Raw genomic sequence first — 15482 nt, forward strand, 5'->3', positions numbered from 1 at the left:
CACTCTGGCGACGCAGCAGACTGTGACGGCTCTTTTCAGTGTGACAGGGCGTAGAGCCGCTCGGCGCTGCGCTCCAGTCGCTCCCGGTACTCCAGATTGGCGTAGTTGCCCTCGGGGACGCCCCGGGTGCCGTAGAGGAGACCCCAGCAGCAGCAGGCGATCACGGCTGTGCTGTCGCTGTCGCCTGGGGAGAGGGAGGCACAGCCAGGGAGAGAAAAGCATGAACGGAGAGGTGTGGGAATCCTGCGGTGAAGCAGATTTTCTCAACGTCATGGTTTTAATTGGATTGTATTGAGTCAGTGAATTCACATGTCGCACCATTGCTATTCACATACCTTTTAACCATCATTACTGTAACAAGTCAAGCCTAGTCTAAACTACAAAAAAATCTAATTGCAATTATTTGACAGAATTTTTTGTCATAAATTGTTTAAAGAAAAGTGAAAAATAGATTAATTATACTTAATTCATGAACCAAAGATTAACCGCAGCTCTAAAACACCAGAAATCCATTTTGGACCCCCCTCTCTCTTAAGCGATTAATTGCAGAAGTTCATGTTGCAATTTTGAGGGGGGTTTTTACGATTAATTGTTCAGCTCTAGACTCTGCTCTAAACTCTGCAAAATTTTTATTGAGAGAGGAATCCAGATCTCTCCCAAGAAGCTAGAATATTTCTTAAGTCATGAAGCTGGTGCTCTTATGTAGGATGACTGATACTGAGTGAGCAGGTAGGGGTTCAGTGTCTTGCTCAAGGACACTTCAGCAGGATGTAAGGCTGTTAATGGACACATTGTATAGAATCGCCAGTTGTAGGTTGTTCACTAATCACCGGTCCACTCAATGGCTCATCTTAGCTCTATAAAAACTGACTCAAATTCACAGTGCTAACAGGATGATTGAATTCCCAAGGTTATTGAGCAGATTTTCTTTTTCAGATTTACCTCAGCCTCAGAGTGTTTGCTGAATAGTAGCTGTATGAAAGAAAAGTTTTCTGTACACGTCATCTGTGCAGCCTGTGCAAGGCCGCTTCGGTCGCCAAGACGATGGCAGATGGAGACCAGTTTTAGTTCAGAATAACATTCCATATGGCTAAATGTCAGAGGGCAAAGTGTTCTGAGTCTTCAGGAAAAAGTAAAACTCCTGACTAGGGATGGGCCAGAGTAGTTGCTATAGCCAATCTTTTTTTTGTGATGGTGTAAAAGTTGCCTAATCCCACCAATTTTAGAAAGGATGTGGAAAGCTGTCTTAAATATGCCCCATTAAAATGTCATCATACATCTAAACTATGTCATCACACAGATATTGTAAACTAGACCAAGGCTGCAGGTCTGTGTTCAACACGAGCACAAAGGAAGAAATAGACCAGAAAGGTGTTTTACATTTCTTTGACCTTTTTCTTAATTAAGAAACTGATAAGCCTTCGGCCTCAAACACACAGTTCGTGCTTTTTCATTATTATTATAGCTAAGAAACTTATTCTTACGCCTATCCACAGTGCAGCCGAATTTAAAAATAGGCCTCTCTTGAGACCGACTAGTCGACTAACAACTCTCTAATCATTCTGACAACCCACTGACTATCTGAGCTTGAAAAAAATGGACTTTTGCAAATCCCTACACCTGACTAGAAGGAGGCGTTAATTAAGTTTAAGCCACAAATACAAAAATATATTTTCTACTCTGAACTCTGACCTCCATGGAAGCCCGCCCTGTTCATAAGCTCCTCCCAGTCTGACCCCGCCCCCAGCAAGGCGTCGAGGGCAATCATCGGAGCATCGTGGCCGCTTCGCCCCGCCCAGCCGGACAGGCTGAAGCTCTTATAGGCCTCGTCTCTCTCCGCCGGCCCGTAGGAGGCGGGCCAAACCGCAGGCCCCACCCCGTTAGAGATGCCCCTCAGATTCAGGTACCTTGAAACAGAGGGAGAAGGAATTATGTCCCACCCTAAAATCTTTTGGAACTGGAAATGAATCGGAAATTACAGAAGCGAGACGCCATCAACATGCTGTTACCTCATGACTTTAAGTAGACAAACCCAAGTGTGTAATCGATTCGTGTGTCAATCCTTCGTCTTCATGAGCAATGGTTTGGAATCAAAATGAGGTGCGTGATTTATAAGGTCACGTTATTGAACTGAATTTGACCAATGACATTTTAGTACAAATTTCATGCCATTATCTGTTGACCTTAGAATTGACGTAAGCTAATAGATTAGTGTTGTTGGAGCCTTGGATTTGAATACAACACGACAGCCTGACCTACAAAGCTGCTCCTGCCTATGGTCATGTCATGATTCCTGCTGCTCATACCACTGCCACTTGTCACTGAAGTAACCCCAGTCTCTGTCCGTCTCCTCGGCGGCGAAGCCTCGACCCTCGACAAAGCTCTTGGCGATTGGACAGGCCTCGTTGATCAGGCCCAGACCCCAGGTGGTGATTGGCCGGCGCTGGACGGCATACGCGGTGAAAAGAGCCGATGCTACGGCTCCCAGGAAACCAGTGGGGTGAGGGTGGGTCATCCTGCCTGTCTCCACGGCAACCGCCACCAACGACAGTAGCTGGTCAGGCTTTGCATACCTGTTGGAGCCAAGATATGAAAGTCACAATCCGCTATATTGCCCCAGGTAAATGGAGGATATTTTTGTTGAAGTTCCCTCCATAGAAAACTTAATGAGTTCTATCACATAAGAGAAATGTCTTTTCAAGTATAGATTAATATTCTGTTTGAAACTGGGCAACTGTGTGCACAATACTTCTTTTCATTACTTTATAGACTCCACATAATAAATTTTTTTGTACTGCTTGTTGTTTTAACCCTTGAACCCTTTATTATTGTCTGCTTGGTGATCAGAGAATTTACGCTTATTCCAGAGTTGCACTTATTATAAATCATTTTGGATAAGAGCATCAGTTAAGAACCTAAATCATAAATCAAAATATAAAATGTTCTATGTCTTCTGTTCAGCACTGGGTCCCCGAACCAACTTACTCTGCACTTTTTATGAACCCACCTAATTACATCACAATTCTACTTCACTGTCAGGCGCACACACAAAATTATTTTTTTTTTTGCATCTCAAAATTGCATTTTATTCCGCCTGCCCCGGAGTCACTCTTTATAACATTACTGCAAACTTCAGGAATGTCACAAACCAAAAAAAAAAAAAAAATGCAATTATCTGATACTACCTCAGCCCCAAGATTTCAGGCCAGGTCCTAATATTTTAGGGAAATGCTTTGGCCTCTTGGATTACTTAAAAAGCAATTTGTTATTTGAATATATTTTCCCTGCCTCAATTGGCAGAAATCATTGTGCAACTTAATTACTTCACACTATTAATCCCAAAGCTTCAGTTATTGCTTGTATACAATTATACTAAAAACTAGCCAGAAGCTTAAGTACAACTAAATGATTACTCAAAGGAGAGGATAAATAGATGCCTTGTATTTGCTTATGGAAGCCATATTGCAAGGTCGGGGTTATTAGGAATTAATAATTTGACCCATGGAGCGCTCAGACAAAATATAGAATATAAAAAAAAAGACTACATAAGGATTAGGCTGAGTTACAGTGTGTTTGTTTTACCTCAGGCCAATGCACATGGACCTCATGGCCGCTCCGCAGCCCGTCCCCTCGGGGTTATAGGGCACTCTGTACCCCCCCTCCTGCCCCGGCCTCAGCTGGGACACTCCTGACGGGATGAGGCAGAGCATGTAGGGCCTCCGCTTCTCCACTCATGCAGGCGATATGAGTGAAGAAGGAAGGCATTAAGATTGAAAGCATCAATAATGAATGATGTCTCTCTCTCTCTCTCTCACCCAGAATGCTTGAAGGCCCCGGTTTCCTCCCTTCCATGTCTTTCATCCCCTCAACGTAGCGAGCAGCCACCTCATGCAGCAGCTCCTCCCCTGTCTTCCCTATGAGGGAGAAAGTCATCTTGTTCCTGCCGTACACCCCTAACACTAACACCTAACAGATCTGTTAACAAGAGCGGTTGCTTTGCCCTGCCACAGTAAAGGTCAAGTTGAATTTCTACCATCTTCCTTTACCCTTATACCTCGCATTCAAGTCTGAAATAAATCAGTAGATAAAGGCAAGACAGTGGAAATTGTACTTAACCTTTACTTTGGGCTCTTGAGGAGGGAGGGCTGGGTTTGTGTCACGATGAGGCCTCATCACAATGGCATCGAGTATCAAATCAATCCAATCAACCGCCGGATCGATGTCAATTAAAACAGAATGGAGAGAACAGATTGGTACAATGTGATTTCGACCTCACCAGTTGCCAGTCCCTCGGCCGTTGCCAGATGTAGAACTGTGTCATCGCTCACCGGCCAGTCGGGGAGCTGGGCCTTGATGTTCTTCAGCCCGCCGAGCTCCTTCAGCTCCTGCCATAATGGAAAGGCCGATGAGTCAGATTCAGCTTTTAATAATAATGTACATGAACCACAAACCCACCAACTTGACTTCTAATAAACACTTGTTCAGAGGGGTTATGTCTGAGGCTCCCAAACCTTTTCATGTCCATAGATACGCATTAGACAATGTTTGATAAGATATGGTCCTGAGATTTGGTCCTGAGGAACCATACAGAAGAAGTCAGTTATGATTTAGTGTAGAATTGTATAAAGTTTGCAATGAAATCTGTAATCAAAACAGTCATCCTTATAAATCCTCTCCTCTTGTGAATGCAGTAATAGTGAAGTTAAACTATTACTCATTTTGCTGGGCCCCCTGAAACCCACTGAAGGACTCCTGGAGGCCCCCGGACCCCACTTTGGAACACCACTGGACTAGTCAACCCTTGTAGCAGTAGTAGCATGTGAGTAGTATGACGTCTCTTTCTATGTTGTTCCTTGTCTGACCTGGTGAATGACCGGTCCCGACTCGTTGTACTCCCACAGCTGGTTCCTGTAACCCAGAGCGTCGCCCACCCCACTCAGCAACATGGCTGCCTTATAGTGTTCTACTGTAGCAAAGCTGCTGGGAGAAAAGACATAAAGGCTCCTGGTACTCAGTTAAACATTCATCCCATATCAGTCTGGTGTGTTTTGCAATGAAGCAAGATGGATAGACCTTTTGTTATTATTGCAAATGCTTGGCCTATTGACCTATGCTGCAAAAAATACATTTCACTTCAGAATATATTTAGATATGTTTCAAAATATTCTAAAATTAACCAAAATGCATTTGTAAATGAAGATGACATTTGTTTGGACAATGTATGAGTGCTTCTGATAACATCTGCACTGCAAATACATCAGAAGTACATTTTGTCCACTCAAAATACTGGGTAAAGTAGGCTATACCTGGACACAGGAAAATATTTAATAATACAGTGTGTATTAATAATGTATATGAAAATCTGTATCTACTTTTGAAACAGGCTGCAGCCTATATTCCGAATGAATTTCAACTACACGTGCAAGTAACCTATGTTTTTGGCCATTTTGCAGATTTTGAAACATCTCAAACCTCAAAACATAACTATATGTGAAACACATTTTTGCATTAGGGAGATTATTCATGTGAATTCAAACATCGATCAGACGTGAAAGTAAAATTTTCAAACATAAAACCACTCTCTATCTAAGCATGGTTTCGCCCAGTAGGGTTAATTGTCAGTTAAGGAATATAATGCGATCTTGCATGTGTTGTCAACCCAGATGCAACCTCACCGGTTCATTGCAACGTGTCTCTCCCCGAAGTCAGGCTTCAGCAGGCGGTCACACAGGCAAGTTGACACCGGGGCTGCAAACTGAAGCGGTGCAGAGCCACTGCTTACTCTTACTGCTGGATAATCGACGTAAGTGCTAGCTCAGTCCACCTCAGACAGGCCGAGAAACACAGCTCATTCACTAAGTTACTGCAAACACTTCTGAACCCAGGCAGACCGGCTGGGCGCTTTGGAAATGCGCGAGCCAAAATAGGCGCAGCAGCAGCAAACCAAATTTAGAAACCTGCACTTCAGCTGCCAAGATGGACACATTACCAACCAAATGGTAAATCTGTCCTCGAGTCCAGGATAATCATTGACGCTTTTCAACCCCTCTGCCTTTTGTTTCACACAGCTGCACCACACATTTCCATCTGTTTTACTCTGCTTTTCTGTGTGCTTCTATTGTACAGAGGAGAATGGATAACATGTAAATATTCCAGTGTAGTACCTCTCCTGCCAGACTACTATTGTGTGATAGTTTGTTTATAACATCTTTATTATTAAATTAATTATTAAATTATTAATTACCAGTGAATGATACCCTATAGGTATAAAAGATGGGTCTTGCCCCTATCATCTCAGACATTGCTCTAATGTAGATTGGGTCAGAATCAGAAGTACAGAGGGTGCAGAGGGAATTTGACCTGGTTAATTGGTGCTGACTCATTACATGGCAGCTAAACAATAAAGGACTGAAAGACTAAGTGTAGCACAAAACATTGCAGGACCTCACAGAGGGTAGACCCACTTAAACCCACCTTTATGTTTGCAGAACAGAGTTGACCCAGCTTTTTAGGTTGATATTAATCTTTATGAGGTAGATTTGTAGAGTACATTATTGTTAGTCGTATCAAAATGATGTTACGTAAAGATGGGGCTTTTCTGAAAATATAATTGTTTTTGTTTATGTTGTTGCCTTGGAATCACTGACTGAAGGTCATAGTTTACCCTCCTTTTTATTTAGCGCTACATCACTGACCTCACATATAGTGCAGACTAGATGTACTGTTTGACATAGATTAAACATAAACACACTACAAGTATACATTCAAAGCCAAATAGTTGCTTCAGTGTGGCAGCATTGTCATAGTTGGTAACAATAATGAGGGGGGAGTGAGTGGTGCAGCTGGTCAGAGTGCAAACAGCTAGGTTGAATAATAGCAACAGATGCATCAATAACAGATGTGCAAACGTTTCTGCAAACAGATTTACACAGGAAGAGATCAGTCTGATTCTTATTCCCATGTGATCCAGATCTGATCTTTTCTTTGCAGGGTTAACACGGAACCACGGTCAAACCCAGTCTGGATCATGTTGAGTTTGGTCAGCAGGGTGGAGAACTGGGCAGGAAGGCCATCATCCTTCACCCGGAGGACTCGGCTTCAAGCTCCTGTGTCAGCAAGCATCCATCCTGCTGAAATGTCCTTGAGCAAGACGCTCCAGAGGCGCTGCTATGAATCTGCTGTATATCTGCTGTGGAGAGAGGCAAGTGAAAAGAGAGGTTTCCTACAGGGATCAATAAGGAGTCATATTGCATTACATTAAAATCAAGTTTTCAGTCCCTGTATGAATCCAGCTACACGTAGACTGGTGGTTTAGATTTCTCTCCACTTGCAAAACCTATTATCTGCTCATCAATCTGATGCGCTCTGAAGCTTCTCCCTCCACATGGTGGCATGGTTTCGCTGCACCACACCCAACAGTGGCTTTGAAATGGAAACAGACTTGATGATTGATGCGTGATGCCGGTGAATCCCGATGCCAGGCTTACTGTGATCCACACGATGCGCCCGGCCGGTCTTCACTACCAGACGATTATCATCAAAGGGAACGTGTAGGCTGTGGAGGGAGCTGAGGTATCTGGAGAGAGACGGCCCCGAGGCTGTTTGTCACATGAGTTGTCAGGAGCCATAAAGGATGATGGCAAGCCAGGCTGGAAAGGCACACTGGTGAAATAAGAGTAAATGGTGCGTGCATAGAAATGCCTGGGTGGTGGTGCCTACAGTTTCACACACCGTCACTCAATCGCCATTGTTGTAGCTGAGGGACCCTGCTGCATTAGGCTTTGTGTGTGTGTGTGTGTGTGTGTGTGTGTGAGAGAGAGAGAGAGAGAGAGAGAGAGAGAGAGAGAGAGAGAGATGGAAAGAGAGAGGGAATGAATGTGTCAATAATGTCTATACACCGAGGCAGAGAAATCTCTCAATCCAGGTTCCAATACGGGGCCATTGATTAGCTGTACACAACACTTTGACTTCATCTTGTCATTCAATCACACACATCACACACTGGTTCCATTTTGCTGTGGCTGAAAATGTTACAGTGGTTATGGATCAATTTGTATTGACAGAAATAACAGTTAACTGCCCGACTCTCCTCAACAAAGAAAACCCTGAAAAACAACCATCACCCTGAAACTGTTGCATATGAATTGTTTTCCTACTCTGAAAACTGGGTTTGAGACAGATGCAAATAGGACAGTGAAGATGCAGCCACAATCAGCAGCCCAGTATGCTGCTGCACAGCAGCCAAACAGCATCAAAGATATCCTCATACTAATTATCAAGCCAAAGACATTTTTCCTCATGTGATTATAATGTTTTTTTTTAAATTGCCCCCTTTGGCACGGTTGAGCTCCAGTCGATGGTTAGTTTAGTTCTGCTTGGCGATGGAGCGAAGATCAGCTTGACTAAGCTTGACAAACTTGCTCCCAGGCTGCCTCCGAGGGATGATGAGTGAGGGGGGGGTGGGGTGGTGGGAGGTGGGGGTGGAGGGTGGGTGTCACATGGGGAGTGCGCTGGCAGCCTTGACTGCCTGAAAGGAGGATGTGGGCTGTAGCTCTGTGACAAACTCCAACTCCCTGTTGTATAGGCTTCTTCCTGGTGGATGCTCTGACAGACTGTCTGACTCTCTTTCTTTCCTTCTTTCTTCCTGCCTTCCTTTGCCAGTTTGTTACTTTCTGTCTTCATTCTATCTCCCCCCGCCCCCAAACCCCCTCACACACACAGACACACACAAAGTTTCAATAAAACTGTCACTTTCCGCCGCGTCACCGCTTCCCAGAGACGCTGCAGACTCTTCAAAGACAAGTTTTGTTGCTAATTTCACATTCCAGCATAATACTCTTCAGATCTGAGGCTGCTGTTAACGGTTCTATTGGAAAGGGAAGGAGGGAAGTCTCTCCCCCGCTGCTGTACCATGTGTGCCCCCCTGAAGCCATAACCTCTGAGTCTTTAGACCTCTCCCTGTCAGAAGTGGCATCAGGGTTGACCCAATGACGGTTAAAGAGAGAGGGGGGAGACAGCCGGCTGGGTGGGGGGAGGAGCTAATCGGCCCGTGTGTCTCCCTCTCTCTCCTGCACAGCCTGGATCAGAACACCAGTTGGACCGGTCATCATCCTTCTCCCTCTCCAAACCCCTCTCCTCCCCCCACCAGCCTCCTCACCCGACCCGCCGCCAAACCCCGCAACCCACCCCACTTCAGGCGGGCCTCTGCAGTCATGATACCCGAATGGTATTACAAGTTCCAACCGTTGCCTAGCAACTGGCTGGCGAATTACAATTGGGGCTGTATATGGTGGAGAATTAACACTGTTTATGGGGGTGTCGGCATGTGTGTACGTGCGTGTGTGTGTGTGTGTATGTGAGAGAGAGAGAAAGAGGGAACAGTGAGTGTCTGAGTGAGTGAATAATGAGTGTTTTGGTGTGTGTGTGTGTGTGCATACCTGCATCCTTTAAGATTGATGATGTAAGTGTGGATGTGTCACCACTGCCCTGGTTTCACAGTAGCTTCCAAGCAATTTGAACTCAGCACAAGAGACTTGGCCTCACAGCAGTGATTATAACAAAATGGATTACCCAGTACCAGCCATATGAATCAAACTACATACATATCTTGGGACTGAATTTCACGACTTCTGGGAGTTGATTTCCCGGTTGTGGAGCTTTAGTTTCCGGGCAAATCAGTGACATTTTTTGTGGTCAAATTAATGAAGGACCCCAGAGGTTTTATGTGTTGCACCTATAGCTGCCGAGGAAGTTACACTCGCTTCCAGACTTCTACAGTGAGACCCTGTGACAAACTTCAACTGTCTTGTAGCTCTGACATAAATTGTAATTTATTGGATTACTGCCCTCTCTAGTACACTCCAGCGCAGAGATTTCTCCTGTGCACTTTGCCATGAAGTGCAGCACTGTAGAATAATGAAAGGTCACCCTTGAAGTTAATGTTATAGGCATCAGTTATGGGTTAACATCTGACAGACTTAATTTGCTTGTTTTGGACTGGAAATCCAGGATGGAAACCCTGTCTGGACTAGGCAACATGTTTGTTTTTTTCCTTTTCTCCTCTCATTTTTGTCTTCTTTACTTATACCCTAAAATTAGACGCTTAATTGCTGTTTAACATTTAACGGCTGCTTAATAATATATGAGGTGAGGTGTAAATAGAAAGGAATCCTGATTGTGTTTGACAGGTAATTTGGGAACGGGAGGGCTGGTCGGTTTTGTTTGGAAGAGATCAATTTTTTGCGATAGAAATTCAGTATATTTATGTTCTCTTGTGGTATTATACTTTGTGTTATTATCTTAATACTGCCTGCCACTAAACTACCCAACACATTAAACTACTAGGCTCTCTTCTATGAAGGCACGGCACTCTGTGATTGGTTTTCCCCCAAATCCTAATCCCCAATGAATTTTCAAACCAGGGGCCAATGTGACAGAGAAAATGGAGTCTCTGAGTTTGGAGTGGCCCTGATATGTAAAATCAATAGCTCAACAGAGCTGGAATAACTTCAATCTCCTCAGCGATGTGTTTTATAGTTGATTTGATTATTTGACTTATTCTGATGTGTTTTCTGGTGAGGGCCTCTTGTGCATACTTATTTTTCATCAGCCTTTCTGAGATTTCAGGTAAAAAAAAAAAAAAAAAAAAAGGCAATTTAAATTCCATAAAAATGATAATGATAAATTCTCGGTTCCAGGAAAGTTTATCTGTTTATCTCTCTTTCCATTCTCTCTCTTTCTTGCTTGTTTTCTCTCTCTCTCTTTCTCTCTCTCTCTCTCTCTCGCTCTCTCTCTGTTTCTGTCTCCCTCTCTCTCACATTCATAATTCATCAACGCCGCACTTTCAAACACTTCCACAGACTTGTTGATTTCAGCTCCAAGCTTGCATAATGCGATGACGCAATCAATTAAGGGAGAGACGTAGGAAGGGTGATGTCAGGATAACACGTCATGGATGTTTATTAATTAAATAAGTTTTACACAATTAGGGCCTCATTTCACGCGTGTTATACAGCGTCCCATTCCCTCCCATGTCTAAGATTAGCACCCAGCTGACGTTTTCCTATCAAATTCACTTCATCAGCTCTCACACAGGCTTCACCCTGATTAACCTGACTAGGACAAAGTTGTACAAATATATTGTTCTAACGCATAAATTCAGCGATAAATTGGTATTTTTTTTACTATTGCGTGATCAAATAACAGCCACTGTTGGTTTACGGAGGAACTATGATTTGTTTTCCTTAAACCCTTGTATCTGTCATCCACTTTGAACCAGAACCTTCAAACCTGGCATGTGAAAGTTAACATGAAGTGCTGCTTTGTAATTAGCACCCATGAGGTCAGCCATGATGTATTTTTCACTACCTTGAAAATTTCATAAAACCTCTACAACTTCTTCTCAAGAGCTCTAATAATCTCCATAGGTGTTTGGCCTGCAAGGCATTGTTTGATGTTTTTTCTCCCCTTTCTCACATTACTTTTGATGTGAAATGGTGCAACAGTTGTGAGCTTGAAGTACAGACCGCCTCAGTCTGAAAGGATTTTCAGCCACAGCAGAACAAAATATGATATCGAATAAAATGTTGATATTTCATGTTTAGCCAAAAACTCTTACTATACAGTGACTTCATGAAGACTGCAAACCCAACATCACTAGACTCAATATCTTTTTTTCAAATGCCCTTTCAAGCCTCTTTGCATATCAATGTATCTGTAATAGAATTCAGTTTTTAAATGTGCTTGGCTGCACATCACCTGGGGGTGGGAGGGGAGGAGTGGAGAGGGGGGATGGGAGGGGGTTGGAGGGAGGATGAGGGAGGGGGCTGATGGATAAATGATCAGTGCACAAAGGTCTTGAGTTATCAAACCAACTTTGAATCATCATGCCACCTGCAGCAGACATATGAGCGGCTAAGTATGGAGTTTTTCTGTATCATGTTTCAACCCGCAAAAACATAATTGAAATTCACCGACAACATACTAGTCTATTGATCGACCCTCGTTTGAGCCTGCATTTTATTTGTCACCAACCATAGGATCAGATCGATTGAAAACATGGCCGGGGTGAGAATGTCAGGCAGACAAGGACGAGGAGTGAAGGAGAAGGAAGGGTATACGAGTTTAGGGAATAAGGGATAAGGGAAGGAAGAGAACAAACATCAAACAAGCTCTATGTTCCCATTTTTGAGTGAGGGGAACATTACACTTTAAATTATTTTTTACTCATATTTCGACATGACTGAGATAACAGCTCCATAACAGCTAGTATTTTGAAAGTGCATGCATGTGTAATGCTGTCAGTCATCACATTTGTGGCCAGTGAGAATGTGGGTGAGAATTTATATGCAAAATAAACAATCATCTTATAGCGCTTTTGGTATAGCCACCATGATTAAATTCGATTGGAACAGAGCGTGACACTGGCGCTTCCAGGGAATGCAGCTTGGGGCAACACATGATAAAAATGTATGCATTCGTGGTAATGTAAAGTGCTGGGGATAATGATATTGTGAGAGCGCACTGCCATCGTTATTTTTTACTCCTCTCATCAGGTTCGCTTCTCGTGTTGCATGAATATTTGCTTTTAACCATTTCAGACAATGTATCTGTGAGTGAATTGGGTCGCCTGCCTTTGTGTCTCCCCCTCAAAAATGCATTTAAAACACAGTCAAGTGTCTGCTGTGTTGGTATGCCATAAATACAAAACTCAATTTGCAGAACAATTGATTCACATGAGGATGGGGAGGAATCCTGTGGAGGAATCCTGTGGTTAAATCTGACTTAGGATCAGCATCTACTGGCATCTGCTTAACAGAAATAAAAATAAAAACTGACCTCATTCCTGGTAGCGCATCCAAAATCTGATTGCTAAGACAATTTCTAAGGAGTATTTGATACCATGTCATAATAACAGATTTTAGTTTGATTTAAGTCTGAAATTTTAAGTCTGACTAGGTAATGTTTGGAACAGTCATTTGAGGTAAATGAGAAGAAATTGCTGGCCACAGTAGACGGGTACTAACACCAGCACTATCCTTTAATGGTTGTTTCTCCTCACTAATTTCCCCATTTAGTTCCATAAGAAAATTAGCCAGGAGGAACAACCTGTGATGTTATTTTCATTCCCTGCTTTTATTCTTTTTCCCCCTTCCTCTCTTCCACTTTCACCAAAGTTTATGTTTCATCGGTTTTAGCCAGGGGGGCTTGTGTATATTACAGGTCTGCAGGAAAATAATGTTTTGTATGATGGCGCTTTATCTACTAAAAAGAGGGGGGCCTGCATGAGAAAGGCAACAAAATACTTAACTAATGATTCACTTTCTTTACACTCACACACACCACTATACACATCATTGTATAACGTTTTTGCTCTATTCCACACAGTTATAGCTGCATGAATGTATAAGCTGGCAGAGGAGGCTGCTGACACATACATACACACACACACACACACACACACACACACACACACACACACACAAACATGCCTCTTGCATGGAGCCACATATTAGGCTGCCTGGATCATACGCTGCTGCACACTCATCTGCACATGACAGAGGCTGCAGTGTACTCATATAAACTTGTTTTGCCCTCAGTGACTGTTCCAGCAGCTCGTCTCCATAATGGCAACCAAGGCCACTGTGTGAATGGCAGCATTGTCAAACATCTCTTCAGCCTGTTGATCACTGCAAGACTCATTTCCTTTCTGTAAATCCTTTAAAAACAGTTTTCAATAGAACAGCACTGAATTTCGCCTTGAAATGTGTTACCTTTATTCCACAATTTTCATCTGGTGGACATCCAACACTGTCTCCTATAGTCAGAGCCAATAAGCAAATGTTTGTCCAGTATTTATTCTGTGATGTAAACCTCCATAGGGGATGAGCTGGAGAAATGGGAAAGGTAACTGGGACAGTACGCAGAATGATTTCCAGGCAGTAGGTACACATATTATAGGCAGTGCTGTAATATGAAGCTCATTTGGCATGTTAAAGTTCAGAGAACGCACTTGCTTGAGGCAAAAACTATGTTTCGCTTTGTTTTCTCCATTTATTATTTCACACTGGCCTTATGAAATAATAAAATCACAGATACGTCTGCCTCAAGCGTGTACTTTCTCTGGATCTTTACGGTTGTTATGTATTGTTGGATTATAGGAACAAACTTACTCTGCAAATAAGACAGTTCCCTAAGCTGTGAGGATTTGGACTGCATTTATGAAAGGATTTCATTGTAAATGCAGCAGTTCTTTTTTGTAGAGATCATCTTTACAAATATTGATTGTTGATTGGACTCTCTTAAGCCATGAAAATTGTGTGAATTATTTGTTTATTTATTTAAGTCAGTTGAACAGAATACTCTGCTGCTGACATTCTCTCAAACTTTGCCCTTCTTTTAAGGGGAAAGTGGGCCGTCACCTTTTCTGAAGCATGTTATTGACTTCTGCAGTAGCGGCAGAGTGTCGTACAAAGTATTTCTCAGCATTGTCAACTGAACACGCGAACAGCAGGATGTCTTCTCTTCTCTTCTCTTTCCCTTCATATCCTCCTACAACTTTCATCAATGTTATTTTTTTTTCCCTGTTTCCTCTCTTATCTGTAATAATCGCTCCATTGCACTCCTGCTGTCACAGCAGCTGTGGTGTTTCTTATTTCAATGTTGATATCCGGCTCTTTCTCATCTGTAACTTACAGACACATTTATGGTGCTAGCATTTCCATTTCACACGTTTATGGGCCAGTGAATCACACGGTGCATCAGGGTAGCTCATCACAACGGACGATAATACGCAGGATGCAGTTTAGCAGAGTGCTGTGTGAGAAGCACGAACCCTTCTCTTTCCAGACGGTACACCATGACCTCGCATTCACAGGAACGAGGACCTTCAAGTCCTTAGAATCCAATATTTTTCTTTTTTCTTTTATTCTGCTTGCTTTTGTTCGGCAGTGTTTCGTCATTGGTGGAACTGCAATTGCCGTGGTTTGAATATATGTGCTGGTTACAGGCGCCGCTCTTGTCAGTCTGTAACGCAACATTTCTTGTCAATTAGTCTGTCTGTGTGTAACAATGCCAACTAGTTTGCTTGTGTGGTAATGATTTGTTCTTAGGGGGTCCATTGAAGTTTCTGTTCTGGTCAGCCGTTTTCTACGAGGCACTAGCATCCGTCCCTTGACATAATTGGTGTGGAGAGAGGAGGTAATTACTTTTCACGACAATAGTTGCCTCCATGCATTTATAATGAGGGGATTTTTTCACTTTTCATAAACATTGAAGGATGTAAAGGGAGAGGAGACAGGCTTAGGGAGATAGGATGAGGAGCGGGGAATGGGGAGAGAAGTGGATTAGAACAAAAAAAGGTGATGCAATGATTGAACGGTCTTTTGACAGAGTTGGCAGAGAGAGAGGTTTGAATTTTAGTGTGTGTGTGTGTGTGTGTGTGTGTGTGTGTGTGGCATCAAGAGTGTGTGAGGGAGCGGGAG

At 43.0% G+C, this 15482-nt stretch overlaps 1 protein-coding gene across 2 annotated transcripts; it reads right to left on the minus strand.

The window, feature by feature from the left end:
* Positions 1-35: 35 nt before the first annotated feature.
* On the minus strand, positions 36-13577 carry adprh (ADP-ribosylarginine hydrolase). 2 transcript variants are annotated; one of them, XM_071539717.1, is made up of 8 exons: positions 13553-13577; positions 4863-4966; positions 4277-4385; positions 3816-3914; positions 3583-3688; positions 2307-2573; positions 1693-1907; positions 36-184 (listed from the first exon to the last, which is right to left on the minus strand). In XM_071539717.1, exons 1-8 carry the CDS (start codon positions 13575-13577, stop codon positions 36-38), a joined length of 1074 nt encoding a protein of 357 aa, XP_071395818.1. The 2 variants fall into 2 exon arrangements, with proteins under 2 accessions (XP_071395818.1, XP_071395819.1); XM_071539718.1 differs by lacking the exon at positions 13553-13577 and having other exon boundaries at positions 4863-4970.
* Between the last annotated feature and the right edge of the window lie 1905 nt (positions 13578-15482).

Source organism: Centroberyx affinis, unplaced genomic scaffold, assembly GCF_046629955.1.
Source record: "Centroberyx affinis isolate AG114_WGS23_722 - 3 ecotype Tasmania unplaced genomic scaffold, CSIRO-AGI_Caff_v1 ptg003492l_1, whole genome shotgun sequence".
Classification (NCBI taxonomy): Eukaryota; Metazoa; Chordata; class Actinopteri; order Beryciformes; family Berycidae; genus Centroberyx; species Centroberyx affinis.

Bases quoted from the DNA above. Each gene is read 5' to 3' on its own strand.
- adprh (XM_071539717.1), bottom strand. From the start codon at position 13,577: ATGAGTACACTGCAGCCTCTGTCAT. The intron at 3,915-4,276 runs GTGAGGTCGAAA...TCTCCCTCATAG, and splicing joins GGCCGAGGGACTGGCAACTG to GGAAGACAGGGGAGGAGCTG. The intron at 2,574-3,582 runs GTAAAACAAACA...TGGCTCCAACAG, and splicing joins TCCATGTGCATTGGCCTGAG to GTATGCAAAGCCTGACCAGC.